This window comes from Brachyistius frenatus, unplaced genomic scaffold (genome assembly GCF_029030835.1).
Source record: "Brachyistius frenatus isolate BFR_SWC_R1_liver_20210118 unplaced genomic scaffold, ASM2903083v1 Contig_56, whole genome shotgun sequence".
NCBI classification, from domain to species: Eukaryota; Metazoa; Chordata; class Actinopteri; family Embiotocidae; genus Brachyistius; species Brachyistius frenatus.
In genome coordinates, this window is record NW_027210655.1 from 258,947 (window position 1) to 274,853 (window position 15,907).

The following is a 15,907-nucleotide window of genomic DNA, read 5'->3' on the forward strand; positions in this document are numbered from 1 at the left end:
TTTTCTCACCATCTGTCAAAACGCCGGACGTGACCCGAACCCGAAGGAACGAGCACACATCGCTCTTTGTTTGTGTTTTATAATCTTTGGCTCGGGCCATTTCATCATACCGATAAACACACCAAACGTTGTGTCCAAAACGGCCATCAGGAGACAAAAAAAACACAAAACACTCATTAGAATTAAAAAAGAAAAAAAAAAGAAATCTGGCCCGGCTGAAGAAGGAAATACGAACACACGTGGGATTGTGTTCCATCTGCTGCTGCCTGCAGCCTCCAGGACAAAAACCTTCACGTCGCCATGATTTCATACCAAACATAATGTGGCTGGTGGGTTTTTAATGTTTGTTCTTATTGTTAAACATTAAAATTCCATCTTGGTTCAGAACAGAGAAGGAATCTTTTTGTTTTACTCGTGATAATCTCTCACGACGCGGTGAATAAACTTTTTGGTTTTTTTTATGTGGCTGTGATGTCAGCTGGAGTTTGGCCGTTTTTTTTTGGCACCCTGCTGATTCAACCTCTCCTCCTCCTCCTCCTCCTCCTCCTCCCTCTGAATCACAATCCTCGTCCAGTTGAATTATTCGCAGCTAAATTGGAGCAGAAACTCTCGGGAGGACAAAAATCGGACCTCCATGAGAAACGGCGATCGAAGAATTAAAACGACTTTCACACCCGTTAGCCAAACTCTGAAAAAGTTCTGTCGGCGTATAAAACAACAACCTTACGACTCCCCGTATATCCGCTGCGTCACTCACACTTCCTAAATTCGAGGCCGTCTTGAACCCCCGATGCGTTCTGTGTTATTGTTTTTTGCACGACTTCCCAAGATGGCCGCTGTTGTAGGTTAGAAGTGTCCAATTTTTAAGTTTTTTTTACCGTTATATGAATACACCATCTGGGTGCTCGGTGAACTGCGCGGTGCCATGATATAAACAGCAAAGTAAGCGATTTGAGACGCAGCTGCAGTATTGAGTACGTTTTTAAAATCGACAAGATTTATCGGTACGTATTAAGCGTTGATTGACGTGTAATGCAAACGTGCTCATTTCCAATCAAACTTGTTTTCATTACAGAGCCGAATACACCCGATGATCAAATCAAGGAGGTAAAAAAAAAGTTCATCTGATCTTTTAAACTACGCCAGACTTCCTCCTCGCAACATCCATTTGGTGTTCTGCTCTCGTCTTTGGCCCGAAATGCAGATTTAGCAGTTTTTCCCCCCACCGGTCCGACCTCGGTGCTCCCGATTCCTCTGCTTTTCTTTGAAATAGGCACGACGACTGTGACACAGCACAAAAATAATAATAATTAAAAAAAAAAGACGAGCGGTCAAGCGGACGAAAGTAGCCCTGAACTTTTTAAGGTCCTCCGGGCGGAGGTCGGACGCGTTCGTCCGGAAGCAGAAAAAAATGTCGTTTGAACGTTCGGCCTGTGAACCGTTTGATATTTTCAAGTTTTTTTTGTGGATTACCGCTTGTGGTTTTGGTTCGAGATAATAACCGTACATAATTAGTCACTAACCGAGGACATTAGTCTTCGGTATGTGCAGAAGTGCCCTTCTTAGAGGAGTTTAAGAAAACTACTTTTTAATGAGTCTTCCCTAAGAGCCTCTTTTTAAATGCGGCCTGTAACATTGAGGCAGAAAGTCAAACGCGCGGAAACACCTCGCTGCTCTTTAAAAAAATGCACTCGGGTCTTCAGCAGGACCGTTTCACTGCTCAGAGTAAAGGTTAAAAAAAACCACAAAAAAATACTTTTCACTCTTCGGAGCCAAAACTAACCCCCCCCTCCTCTCTCTCTGAAGGCAAGCCGGCGGGGATGGGAAATGATGGAGGACAAAGGCCCTCGTGTAGCCGACTACTTCGTGGTGGCCGGTCTGACGGACTCGTCCAAGCCGTTGGACCAGGAGATCCACTTTGACGACGTCTGCCACAAGACGGCCAAGCCCAAGGCGCCCATCACCGACGTGACGGTGGTGATCCGCTCGATGGGGGAGGAGGCGCCGCCGGGCTTCACGTGCATCGAGACGACGCCGACCGGCCAGTCGGCCGACCTCAACAACGGCGGCATCATGGCGCCGCAGATCTTCCTGTGCTACCGGCGAGGCCGCGACAAGCCGCCGCTCACCGACCTCGGGTAAGTACCGTTTTTATTCAAAACGAGGCGGCGCAAAAACTAATGCCGACTCGGCTCGATTCTTTGTAATGGTCATATACTTCATTTCTTTTCTGCTGCTTCACATAAGAGATTAACACAAAACAACAAGTGAATTCTAACAACACAATGATCGTATGAAACAATCATGAAAACCAATTAAAACATGGTCTAAAAGAAATAAGAATTGATCACTAAAATCAACTAAAATCAGAAAAAAAATCACCACTAGCTCTCCGATAAAAGTATGTTTTAAGACGAGACTTAAAAGATGTCACCGACTCTGACTGTAGTCAGAACAAGGGACCTTTTCTGGATTATTCACCGCAAATAGTCCTGCTTCTTAGTAGCTGGTCGTCATAGCAACACCGTACGAAAGAAAAGAAAAAAAGTCAATTACAATTACATTTTTACTTTGTTGGGACTATATATATATATATGAATATTTATAAAATAAAAAGACTTCATAAAAAATATCAAAGAATCAATATAGAAAGTTAAACAGAAAACAAATATAATACAATACATTGAGTGTACGTATGTACTGCAGCGCGTCGCTCATCTCGTTCCCCGTAATGATCAGCTGCTGCTGATCAGCAGTTGTCACGCTCGCGTTAGTTTCTCTGACCGTCAGCTTTCTGCACACCGTGAAAATGCCGCTGTTCTTCGGTCCAGAAAATCTGAAAAGTGCTCTGAACTTTAAAAAAAACAAAAAAACTGCTCAGCTGTGGCTGAAAACCGTCCCGTGCAGCAGTTTTCCGTCCCTCGTTGTGTGGTTTTTTTGTTGTGTGTGTGTGGAGGTGAAGCAGCAGTTACAGGTGTCCTCCTCAGCAGCATCTTCTGAATTGAATCCTGTTTGTTCAGTGCTTACGGAGGCGGGTGGTGACAGCGCTGAGGAGGCGCTCGCTTCGGCCTCCGACACCGCAGCGCTTATCGGACATCGCCACGGAGACGCTGCTCGGACCGTATCAGCAGCTTTTAGTGTGCCGATAGCTCAGAGGAGGCTGCACTTCACACACACTGCTAGGACTAATGGGAAGCTGAGGGTGTGTGTGTGTGTGTGTGTGTGTGTGTGTGTAAGCCATCATTTATTGGACAAACAGCCCGTAAAAGGGAACAATTAGGATTATCTGTGACAATTTGAGTTTATTCAGCAGCCATTTGGACTCAAGCGGTGGAGCTACTAACTAATATAACTCCCCTCCAGGAAATCTTGCGATCGTAATGATCAACGCGAATTCAAGCAAACTACGCAATATTTGCGGGAGCTTGCAAACCCCCCCCCCCCCCCAAAAAAAAAAAATTCCCACTATTTAAAAAAACTAAACAAAACTCGCTTTTATTAACAAAAATAACTCCTCGTTAAATAACATAATTGTGTGGAGCGGTGAGGTGGATCGGACGGCGTGCCGAGAGAGAAAGAGTGATGATGACTGGGAGACCCGACCAGGTGCTCCCAGTTGCATTGATTAAACCCCGCCCACCACGTACCTGCAAGCATGTGCAGCATGATTATTATTAAAGGAAGTGAGTACATATTTATCCCTTTATCAGGTAGTGCTTAAAAAAAAAAAAGACATTTTTCTTTCTAGACTTGCAATTTTTTTGTAATTCCCTCAATTTTACGCCCCCCCCCCCAAAAAAAAAACCTCACTTAAAACTCCGCAAATCATACATCGCAATTTTGGAGAAAATACGCCTCAAAAAAAAAAAAATCGCAATACTTTTGATCACAACTGAAACTGAAAAAGTTCAGTGAAATCTTAAAGGGACTGACCTACATTCAAAATCGCTCTGGACTTTGACTCTCTTAAATGATCACAGTCATCTTTTTGTGTGATTAATTATGTGCTTTTCTGACTTTGATGTGTCCAAAAATGGCTGCTGTGAAATATCTCGATAATGAGGGCTGGAAAAGAATATGAGGAGCATTAATGTTTTATTTCTTCCAATTTTTTATTAGTAGCATCTGTAAGTCCTGGTGGATAAAATAAAAGTCCAAATCCTCTGGAAAAACACCGTGTAAAACCTCTGACCTCCTTACGCAACCCCAGCTGTTTGCAGAGACTCCATTCAAGGTCTGATTTAGCAAACACGCAAAGGGCAGTTTCAAATTCAACAGAACTGCTGGTTCTGTCAATAAAAGGTGGACGTCAAATGCACCGCTCTGATGTCGGCGACTGCACCGACATAAAAATAAATATGATAATAACAATAACTCTCCGGTGTAACAGCAGCAGGGAAAAATGCGCCGAGCACAGCAACACGCAGCAAAGTGAAAAACAAACCAAACGAAGAAAAGAAAGAAAGATAAAAAAAAAAAAAAATTAAAAAAAAATCCCCGAGTCGACTACTTTAAATTCTGTTCTCTTTTCGGCTTTCAAATAGTGTCGAGATCACTTGAAGCAGTAATGGAGGATAAGTGCCCGGTAGAAGTACGGAGAGGGATGTCTAAAACGGCTGCCGCCGGTTACGTGCCTCCGAGTGCTCGTCCTGTTAGCGGTCCTCCGGTGTCCATCTGTGATGCCTGCGGGGGTTAATGTGCGTTACGACTGACGCCAGCCCTTAATGTGTGAGGACCTGCAGGAGGCGACAAAATCCCCCAAAATTTGGCAAAAAGAAACTCAGTCGTCATTGAAGAATCTCCAAAAGGGAATAAAACTATTTTGGCGAGGATGCTCAAAAAAGAAGAAGGAGAAACAAAACAAAAACAAACAAAAGGAATATGTGCTGCTTCTAATTTCTGATTCATTACACGACGAGGGTCAAATCCTTCAGGGCCTGGGCCTGTTCCGCGGGAACAGTTGGTAGCACCGTGACGTTTACAAAGCAGCCGAATGAGTTAAGTACTCCCGAGTTTCGTCGCTCGATCCACATCAGCACCGACGGAGACCGCTTGAAACGCTTCGGAAAGCTCACGGCAATGAAGCGACGTTCACGTTTCAAGAGGAGGCGGAGCTTCACCGCTCGGGTTTCACGCGCGCTGAGAAGTTGCCGGTGCTGATGATGATGATGGAGTAACGAAACTTGGAAATCTTTACTCAAGAAGAGTTACAGCTACAGGTAAAGGTGCTGCTCATGAACCCATCTCGTCTGACTCAGCAGATATAGAAAGCTAGTATATATATATAAATATATATATATATATATATATATAAAAAAAAGGTAATTTGTCCATTTCAATTCCTCCCCGTCTTCCCTGGTGGCTCAAAAATTGTTGCCAACAACGATTTAACAACTCGATGGCACAAAGTGTCTAAAATTTATTGAGGTTAAAATGTGTTTTTAATGCGATCTACGATATTTTTATGATGGAGAAAAGTAGCTGTTGGAAATCTTGAAATCGATTATAATGCATCCTCATTTAAAAAACATTTTACGTAAACCAAACCGGTTCTTTAAGCTACTCCTCTCTTCCATGTTCATATTTATTTAACTTAATTATTAATTAAATTTTTTTTATTATTGTGTATTATTTAGTGTGAACTTTTAAGTTATTCATTTACTTTTATTCTTTTCACTCTTGTTAAAATGTGAGCATCATGTAAACACGTTTTACAAGATCATTTTTCAGTTCTTGCTCAAAATAAAAACTTTAATAATAATGATACTCAAAAAGCCCTGAGTTTAAAGTTAAGTCTGTCATTGCAACTTCATGAGCTCGTAAGATCTCTTATTGGATTTTCATAAAAAACGCCATCAGATGCTGCTTTGAACATTACGAGGTACGAAGCAGACTATTCGGCTCCCTTCTGTCGGCCGCTGAAAACTGGGATCGATGCCCGGCGTTGGATTTAAAATGTGGAGCTCCACCTCGGTGACTCAGTGAGATAATAACCGCAATGTTTCATCCGTCGATTCGTCACGGCTTAATAACGCGGCGGGTGATTTTTTTTTTTGACAGGGTGTTGTACGAGTGGAAGGAACGGCTGAAGCAGGGCTGCCACCTCATCCAGACCACGGCCTCCGGTCGCCCGGGCAACATCAGCGGCAACTCCTCCCAGCGCATCTACGTCACGTACCGCCGGGCGCCCGAGAGCCAGCCGCACGCCGCCCTGGCCGTCACCGACATCTGCATCATCGTCCCGAGCAAAGGCGAGACGCCGCCGCACACCTTCTGCAAGGTGGAGAAGAATCTCAACAGCAGCATGGTGAGACGGCTAAATCACACATTTTTACAATAAACTTTTTTCTTTTGGTGAAAAATGGTTCCGATGCAGAAGTGTCTTCAGCTGCAGTACCACCGCGGGCCACTAGAGGTCGGCTCCAAAAAGCCTCCGGCTCCATAGACTCCCATTCAACTGGTCTTATAAATTTCAAAGTCAACAAAAGACTCAAAAACTGAGGGCTTCTTCCTGGAGACCAATTTTTACAGAATGGATACGGTGCATAAAAAGGGATTCTTACATCTGGAGGAAAATGGAGAGGAGGGAGCAGGTTGAGGGTTAATAGGCGTCCCCAAGAACATGTCATTCTTCATTACAGCCGGAGAGCTGGTCGAAAACGTCTGTTAACAATAAAAGGGTGGATTTATTTTCCTCCAGAAACTCCCGTGACCTTTTGGATTCCAGCAGACTATCGCCGATGTCGCCGGAGCCTCGCCTGAAAAATGAAATGTCAAAAAAAACAAAAAACATTCCTTTGTCTGAAGTCTTGAATCCTCGGTTTTCAACTTCCCTCGAATGTTTCCTCTCTGCACACTTCAAAATCAGAAATACAAGATTATTACGACAATTCGCCGTCTCGGGTTTCTTTTAAATCGAAGTCACGCGTCGGTTGCCACGGAAACAATACCAGCGGAGAGTCGATGAACGTCCGTCGTCGTAGGTTAGCCGCCGCAGAATTTTGACGCAGTGCGGTTGACGTCGATATAACGTGCGTATTTCCTCGCGAGGGTCGCAGGTCGGGCGGGAACTCTTCGACACGGCGAGCAGATGATTTGGGGCCATTCGTTGCCGTGACAACAACGTTTCGATCATTTTTAAAAGGAGTACGTTAAAGCGGTGACTTTTCACAGCTTGATTAGAAGAAAAAAAAATAATTGTGGTTTATTGTTTTAAACCAAATCGTTATCTCTCCGTTGACCAGGTGTTTTTTTTTTTTTTGTGTGTGTGACAAAAACTCAACACACACAAACACACACACACACACACACACACACACACACACACACACACACACACACACACACACACACACACACACACACACACACACACACACACACACACACACACACACGTCAAGATTACTGTCAAAGTCGCTGCTGCGTCAGCTTCGTCTTCAATTGGCCGTTCTTAGAAGAAGAAGCAACCCCCACCAAAGACAGTGTGTGTGTGTGTGTGTGTCTCGATATGTGTGTTTTGTACAGTACAGTACATAAATCTACAGGCTCGTGGTCGCTGAAGGAGAAAATGAGGCTCCTACAATAAATCTGGGGATGTTGCAACACTAATTTTTCAATCTGACTAATGTAGAAGTTGCGAGGATCATTTTAATACCTTTCGTTTTAGTTGCCAAAAAAACTGCCCCGTCCTCTCCTCCTCCCCCCTCCCTCCCTCACGCTGAGTAATTATCACAACATTTATCCGATGTATCATCGCTTCTTTCTACGTTGCTGATGTTTAGTTACAAGATATAAATCCCCGAGTGGAGTGAGACTTTTAGTTGGGACGCCAAACTGTCAATCATTATCATTATCAGCCTAAAAGTCCATGTCTACAATTACATTAAAAACAAATTCTCAAGCAAAAATATATATATTAAAAAAAAAAAAACTGTCGAGGTGATGCGACAAGTAAATAAACGTTTAAAGTTGTTGGACAATGTTCACCCTGAACTTCACACGTCCAAACAGTCTCATTTGGGGATTTCCACAATAAAACGACCCACTTCCCTTAAACACTGACAACATGCAGAACTTAATATCTGATCAACTGGCTATAAATAAACACACAGACTACAAACTTGTTAACGGTCACAAAGCTATTTTGAAATTTCTCCTTCGGTTTTGCTAAAAAAAAAAAAAAGAAAGAGAGAGACTTCCGCAATCGAGTTTTTAGAGTCAGAAAAACATAAATCGGAAATCCAGATAACAAACAATCACTTTGAAATGAAGATAGTTTTCTGGAAGGGGGTCTAATCAAAATCGAAAAAACGGTGACGACGAACACTGGACGCCGAGTTTTGAAGTGCGTTGCTCCGGCGGCTTCAATCACCGGGAGGTCGAACGGAACTCGTCTCGGACTCGTTCAATGAAGGATCTCTAACGTGAAGTAATCAGGTCGTAATTGCTGGAGTCCCAAAAGAAAAGTGGTCCTAAACTGTCCCCATGTTGCTTCTTGTTTCCAGTGGGGCTCCTCCGTCTACCTGTGCTACAAGAAGTCTGTGGCCAAAACCAACACAATAGCCTACAAAGCAGGTAAGCCCCCCCCCCCTCCCCCCCACCTCCCCCTAATCCCATAACAACCGGCCCGCACGCAGATCCAAACACGGACGTGAAGCTCGGCCCGCAGACGCTCTCGTTCCTTCACTTCTACCTCCGGTTGTTGTTTTGGCTTCTTCAGGTGAAGAAAAACGGAGTGCAACTTTATTTGTTTATTTTTTTTTTTAGATAAAGTCACCCGCTGCCGTTTGTACGAGCAATAAATCCGGACTTGTTTATATCTCGGACGCGGTGAATATTCATAGCGTTGAGCCTGTTTTCTGTATTGTGGACAGGAATGTCCACAGACACGAGCGCCAGTCCGGGCACGCCGACGCCTCCGAGTCGTGCCGTTATCAACCCCCCCCCATCTCCTCCCCCGCCTCCCCCTTCAAAGGGCGGCGTATGTATTCAGATGGCGGTACAAAGATTATTCCCCGTTAAATATGTCGCGACTTCGCCGTGCCAAAAAACCCACTGTTGTCCTGACACGTCTTGAATATGCAGCAGACTGTGAATGTGCAACGATCTTTATCCGTTTTCTCGACGAGTCAGCTCGCGGAAAAAGGAAGTTTATTTGGAACGATTTCAGGCCGGCGGCGGGGTGGGAGAGGAGGGGTGGAGGGGGGAATCCAGCTTTACAGTTTATATTTATAGACAAATGTCAGTTTAACTGGTGAAGTGAACAAGATGGGTTTGTTTCTGCGGTGGATTTTATCAGTCAGAATGACGTCGCACTAAAAATGTTATTTTCAGAGATGAACAAACTGCGTCGGAGCTCCGGTTGCCTTCGTGACCCACATAGTCTCGTTTCTTTTACTCCCTCCGCGAGGTTTTATTGTTCCTTCATGATGTCAGATTATTTTTAACAGCGTGTCAGACGATGCTGCATCTGAAGAAAAGTTGGAAACGTAAAGCTCCGCATTTGCAACTTTCCAGCATTTAACGTATATTGTGGTCAAATTTCTTGGCTCTGAGTCGGTTTATTTTTTTTCACTATCCGCAGCGTAAGCGAAGCGCGCACAACAACATCGAGCGCTTCGGTGTTTCTCGTTCGCGTCCGCTGACGGCGACTAATTACCCAAAAGGCCTGATTAGCGCAGGGCCGATTGCTTATTAGGCAGCCGGGCGCTTTTTTTTTTTCTCCCCGAGCGACGCGTCGACTGGATAGAGTGATGCGTCGTCATGGTGATTAAAGCTCACTGATCTTGATTTTCCCACTTATTGGGAAAAAGGCAAATTTTATGCCGTCTGCGTTAGTTTTATTAATTGGTATTCGCAAAGGGAAGGTCGCCCTTCGCTGCTCTCTAAATTGAGTGCTCGGTTCGTTTGTTTGTTGTTGTTTATTTTCCCCCCTCCCCCTCCCCCGTTAGGTTTATTCAGCAGATATCCAGAGGAGGACTACGAGTCGTTCCCTCTGCCGGAGTCGGTGCCTCTCTTCTGCCTTCCCATGGGGGCGACGATCGAGCGCTGGCCGGCCAACACCAAATACTCCCTCCCCGTTTTCTCCACCTTCGTCCTCACCGGAGCCTCCGGAGAAAAGGTACGCTCTTTCCTTTCTCCTCTCGACTTACTAACGAACACGCTCGCCGGCGACCGTTAAGACGTCGTCAACAGTCAAACTGTCGTCGGTTGCAGCTGACGCGACCACAGACTCAAAAGAGCGCTGCGACGGGGGAACCAGGAAACCACAATGAGGGGGAAAGTGGGACGGGCAGGTTGCCATTGTTTTTTTTTTTAACTCCATATGTGACATATCTTTTTTTTTTAGGGGAGAAATTTTGAATAAAATAATAAAAATAACAACATGGTTGTTAAATTAAGGCGATTTGATCTAACTTCTCTTCTTAACATCATGTATCGGAGATTTGTTTAACTTTAATTCTAGTTTAAAGAAACTCAATCACTGAAAGAATCTTCCACGTTGTGACATGTAAACACTTTTGCTGCGTCTATTTTTCTTTTAAATTTTTGCCCGCCACATGCGCAGCTTTAACCGGAGTCACGCGGTTGTTAGACATGAAAACAAAAAACCGTGACGTAAATAATATATCAGCGATTCCATAATTTTGGACGAACCAATTTGGCGTAAATTTCAGCTTTGTTGCAAATCACCAGAGGAAGAGAGAAATAAATAATCTAATTTAAATTGTTATTGTTTGTCAGTGAATAAAATGTTTTTGTTTACATTTGTTTCCTGGATGTAGAGGGTTTGTTTACGGTCACCGAGACGGAAATGTGTAATTCCTGATTTCTGCGTTATCTTTTACTCTGCGGTTCACGAAAAATGACGCCGGTCGGGACGACAAGCGCGAATGTTAACGAATCACGCGACTTAAAAAATAAATAAATAAACACAACATCCAAAAAGCCCGCTGATGTTAAATAGCAGCATCTCTGCCTGAACGAGGTCATTTAGAGGTCAGCGGCGACGGTCGCTGCCGAACCCTGCTGCTGCTGCTGAGTCGTGTTTTAGTGTGTAGAGGTGTGTAAAGTGCATGTGCTGTAACACATGCAGGAGGACTGTGTGTATGCTGACTTGGCTTTTTAATTAACCAGTCAAGGTCAGATAGAGACTCTGTGTTTCTATACTTACGAGAACCACACTAATAGATAGATATAGATCGATAGAGATGCTTTATTAATCCAGCAAGGGGACATTTTGTCAATATCCAAAATCCTAACACTAATCTCCGCATGAATAACTTCAATTTTGAAGACTCTTAAATGTTATTTATTTATTTATTTTTTTGCCTCCTACTTCTGGCTGTAACACTAAACTAAGAGATGGAAGAAGTATCAGAAATAAAAGTTCTCGTTATGCAGAATGGCCCCGTTCAGTAAAACATAATTATACACGATGCAAACTTTTTTTAATTGAATTTTTTTTAAACTAATGCATAAACACGTAAGCAACATTTCACTGTTGATTGAGGTGGAGAAAACCTGAACTATATATTCCGTTGGGTGTTTTGATCGTTGACGTGGTATTTTATAGTGATCGTGTGTTTTGTTTGATCAAATTTAATCTGCCAATTAACTGCTAACAACAAGTGTCAGATTTATATCGATATAAATTTCTCTTTGAAATGTAGTCGATGTTTCTACATGTTGTGTCTTTTGTTTTCTTTTTTTTTTTTCCCCCTTTATAAATATTTCTTCACGTGCTCAATTTAAACGCAGGCTGTTTTTAAACACACAATCAAACTAATCAAAAACGAAGAGATTAAATTAAGTTTTTGTTTGTAATTACGTTGCATCTGTTCGAGGTCGTCCGTACGTATTCAGATTAGAAGTACGACGCCGTCCAATGAACGAGGTGTATTTCTCAACGTACACGCAGATGCGCGCCGGCGTCCTCAGTTCACCGAGTCAGCAAACAAAGAGGCGAGGGTCACCTCGGAGGAAAACGTTAAATACCTGCACAGGCGGCGCCGGCAGATAAGCCTCGCCAGCTTTGATCTGGGAATCGGTAGAGTGTCATATTTCCAGGAAGCAGACGGGATTTATTTTGGCCTCTGGTTGCTGACGCGGGCTAAAAGCCCGCCGCTGTTTGTTCGGCCCGGTGCCGACGTTCAATAAAGGTTAAACAACAACGAGCTTATTGATGTTTTCACTTTTTATTCCAAGAGAGCGCGGAGGATTCAGAGACAACGGAGGTTTTCTGAACTCCCTCTTCGTTAATAGTCGGCCTGGAAAATGACTGATACGGTTGACGAGAGGTTTCAATTACAGGTTGTGTGTGTGTGTGTGTGTGTGTGTGTGTGTGTGTGTGTGTGTGTGTGTGTGTGTGTGTGTGTGTGTGTGTGATGTGGTCTTTTACCTCTCGTCGTAATTACAACCGATCCTCGAGAGTCGGGAGCAGTTGTGTTCGGAGGGCTAAAAGTCAGTTTTAGGGTTCATTTAGAACAACGTTTTGCTTCAGGTTCGGCCAGTAAAGGTGACTATAGGTGTATTTAAGAGAGAGAGAGTATATAAGGGCGTCGGCTAATTACAGCTATTAACATAGATACGAGTTTTATCAATACCACGGTGGGAAAATGCAGTGAATTTCAAAATAAAAACACCCGTCTGCAAACTCCTGATCGCTACTTCACTGTCAATGGAAGTCTTTCAGTTTGGAGAAGTTCTCCTCCTGCTGCAGACACCGTGTGAAATAGCTACGAAATATTTAGGAGGATTAATGTTCGATGAATAAAAGCTGCATTAACTTTGTATGTACGCTGCAGCACAAAATTAGGAAATAACAACTGTCAAAAATGGAAAAAAATAAATTTTTTGCGAAACGTTTAAACTGCTAAAAGCACAAAAATCAAAAATCAAGGAAACATGACCAAATCAGGAAGTAAAAATAAAACTGGCAAATATGATAATAATAATCTGTTAAATTTCAAAAATTCTTGGGTCTCTTTCACTTATATTGAACATCTTTGTGTTTCGGTTGTTGGTCAGATAAAACAAGCAATTTGAAGACATCAAATTGGGCTTTGTGAAATTGTGAATTTGCGTCCACAACTTTTCAAAATATATTTCAGTCTAAACAATTCGTCAAATCACTAAAACATTTGCCGATGAAGTCACGATAAAAACCCGTTAATAGCAGCCGATAGCGACCGCTGCACTCACAGAACCCGGGGTTACGGTACGTAACCAAGGCGTCCCATCGCTGATGTACACGTAGAAGCGATGCAACGTGTCTTCGGGGTGTTTTTTTGTTTTTTTACAGTGCAGTCACTACAGCGAGTCGTGATATTATAACAACATGTTCCAGGTTTACGGCGCCGCCATCCAGTTCTACGAGCTCTTCCCGCCGGAGTGTCTGTCGGACCAGCAGCGCTCCCAGCTGGGTCACCTGAGCCCGGACCCTCACGGGCCCCCCCCCGCCGACACTACCGCCGCCGCCAGCCCCACCGACCCCCGCTCCGTCTACACCAACAAGTGCATCTGCCTGCTCTCCCACTGGCCCTTCTTCGACGCTTTCCGCAAGTTCCTCACATTCCTGTATCGCTACTCCATCTCCGGGCCTCACGCCTTGCCCATCGAGAAGTGAGTCCTGCTGCTCGCGCAGCCGGAGACGGCAGCGCCGGCGGATTATTCAGCCGCCCACTGCTGTTATTTTTGGCCTCACATCCTCCCCTTTAATTCTTCTCCTTTCCCAGGCACATCTCCCACTTCATGCACAAAGTTCCCTTCCCCTCCTCCCAGAGGCCTCGCATCCTGGTGCAGGTACGTTTTAATTGCGACGCCTCGATGTTTCTTGTTCTTCGCACGTCGGAGCCGAGTAATCGCCGTTTGGCAGAGAGCAGTGTTGTTTTCTGAAGGCGGCGTCTCGGACGGCCTGCGGGGTGCAGTGGTTTAAGTCCTTTTATTATGGATGAGCGTTTTAAATGATTCAGCGCAGTCGGTTTTTTTTTTTTTTCTGTGCTCGCTTGTTTTTTTGTTTTTTAATCTCACTTTCCAGCTTTTCTCCAGCTTTCCCCTCACGACAGCCTGATGTTGAGCCAGCCGGTGTCCTCACCGTTACCCCTCAGGTAAGAACCTCCGAGTTCCTTCTGGTCGCTTTGTTCGCCCACGATTTCTAAAAAAAAAGGATGACGGTTGTATGCAAAAGTTTGGTTTGGTCGCCTGTCGGTGAAAAGAAGTGGAAACAAACCGCGGCGACCGCTTTTTTCAAATGTTACGAGCATAAGACGTGATGCAAGATACGATGCGCCACTTTGTTCGATATCACAGCTTCCAGATGTTGTTTTTTTTTACCATCCAAGAGTCTCTCTGATCCGATTTAGGAATTTTCCGCCACCTTTCTCTCGGCAGATCGCATTTTTTTCACGTCCGCCGGATGTTTAATGGCGTTCGGGTCGGGAGGCTGCGAGGGCCCTAAAAGCTTCGGCTTCGTGTTATTTGAAGGCGGTTTCATCGTGTTTTTTTTCCCGAGGTCTGCGTTGGATCTGTAGAAGTCGGCCTCTTTTCAAACTTCCACCACTCGACTGCAGGAAATGTGCAGAATTTGCCGACATTGAGACGAATCCATTCTCCCCTCGTTCTCTCTTCACGCGTCGTCCTTTAAAATGTGTCCGTTTCATCAAACGCTGCTCCTCTTTTTCTCCAAACACACTTTCGGCGATTGTCGCCAAAGAGCTCGAATTGAACTTCATTTGTCTGCAGCTGTCGTTTCCAAAAAAAAACACGACACTCGCTTATCACGACGTTCAGACTTTGTGGTGAGGTCACGTGCGAAGCTTTCTTATGACGACTCATTTTTCGTTCAGCCCGGCAGACGTGCAGTTTTATCTTTTCTTCTTCCAGGTCTTGTCTCGTCTTCCACAGTTTCCCCCCTTAACTGCTGTTTCTTAATGATGTTTTCGAACTGTGAAAATTGCCAGCCGGAAGCGCTTTGATATCTTTTTATAGCTTTCTCTTTGCAAGCATCAATTAGCTTCATTTTCAGACCCTCAGTCAGTTGCTTTAAACAGTTGCTGCTTGTTGAATGTGGCCTTGAGGTCAGAGAGCAAGTTTTTTTTTTCATGAAATTAAAAAGAAAAAAGTGAATCAAGATTTAAATAAAGATGTCCGTTTGCTGCGAGGTGTCGTATTTGCGTCTTTTTTTCGCTTCAGAAATCAACAGCGTGTCGGTTGCTCAGGCGCCAAACTTTTGCATACATCAGGGACATCATTTCTCAAGACAGATTTGCTTTAACGAGAAAATTGCACGTCTTTGTGTATCTCAGCTTTTCTATATAATCAAATTTGAGCTCTTTTGGGTAAAAAAAACAACAAGAATGACCAAATCAGATTGAGGTTTTTTTTTAGAACTCGTTAGATGTTAAAGCGACAGAGATGGTTTCTAGATCCTGTGATTTTTTTTTTACTTAACTTGAATATTGCACGGTTTCCCCCCTCCTCCCCCTCCTTCCCCCTGCAGCGGCGGTCGGTTCTCCACGCTGCTCCAGAACCTCGGACCGGAGAACGCCGTCACCTTGCTGGTGTTCGCCGTCACCGAACACAAGATCCTGGTCCACTCGTTACGACCCGCCGTGCTGACCAGCGTTACCGAGGCTCTGGTGTCTGTAAGTTACTGCATTTCATTTTAGTAACACTAGTTACGTTCATTTCTAATCATCTTTTTAACAACATCTTTTTTTAGGGAAATCTTTTTTTGAATTTGAAAAAGACCGAAAGTTGCAGATTCATGAATTTTGTTGATTTTATGGCTTACAAATATCAAAACCTAAACAAGGCTGAACTGTAAATTTGACGCTTCTATACGCGGTAACGTGTTGAACCCTTTAAAAACAACGCGAATAAACCACGATAATGAAATTCTCTT

General features: G+C 43.9%; 1 protein-coding gene across 10 annotated transcripts in view; it reads left to right on the forward strand.

The window, feature by feature from the left end:
- Window positions 1–15,907, forward strand: part of LOC138624859 (C-myc promoter-binding protein-like) — a 58,381-nt gene that overhangs the window by 10,522 nt on the left and 31,952 nt on the right. For all 10 annotated transcript variants that reach the window (XM_069705407.1, XM_069705408.1, XM_069705410.1 and 7 more), the window contains exons 2-9: window positions 1,807–2,138; window positions 6,061–6,307; window positions 8,508–8,577; window positions 9,954–10,123; window positions 13,352–13,626; window positions 13,740–13,806; window positions 14,053–14,111; window positions 15,503–15,647. In XM_069705407.1, the coding sequence (XP_069561508.1) occupies window positions 1,828–2,138; window positions 6,061–6,307; window positions 8,508–8,577; window positions 9,954–10,123; window positions 13,352–13,626; window positions 13,740–13,806; window positions 14,053–14,111; window positions 15,503–15,647 (1,344 nt within the window). In that variant the 5' untranslated portion in view covers window positions 1,807–1,827. The remainder of the gene's footprint in view (window positions 1–1,806; window positions 2,139–6,060; window positions 6,308–8,507; window positions 8,578–9,953; window positions 10,124–13,351; window positions 13,627–13,739; window positions 13,807–14,052; window positions 14,112–15,502; window positions 15,648–15,907) is intronic.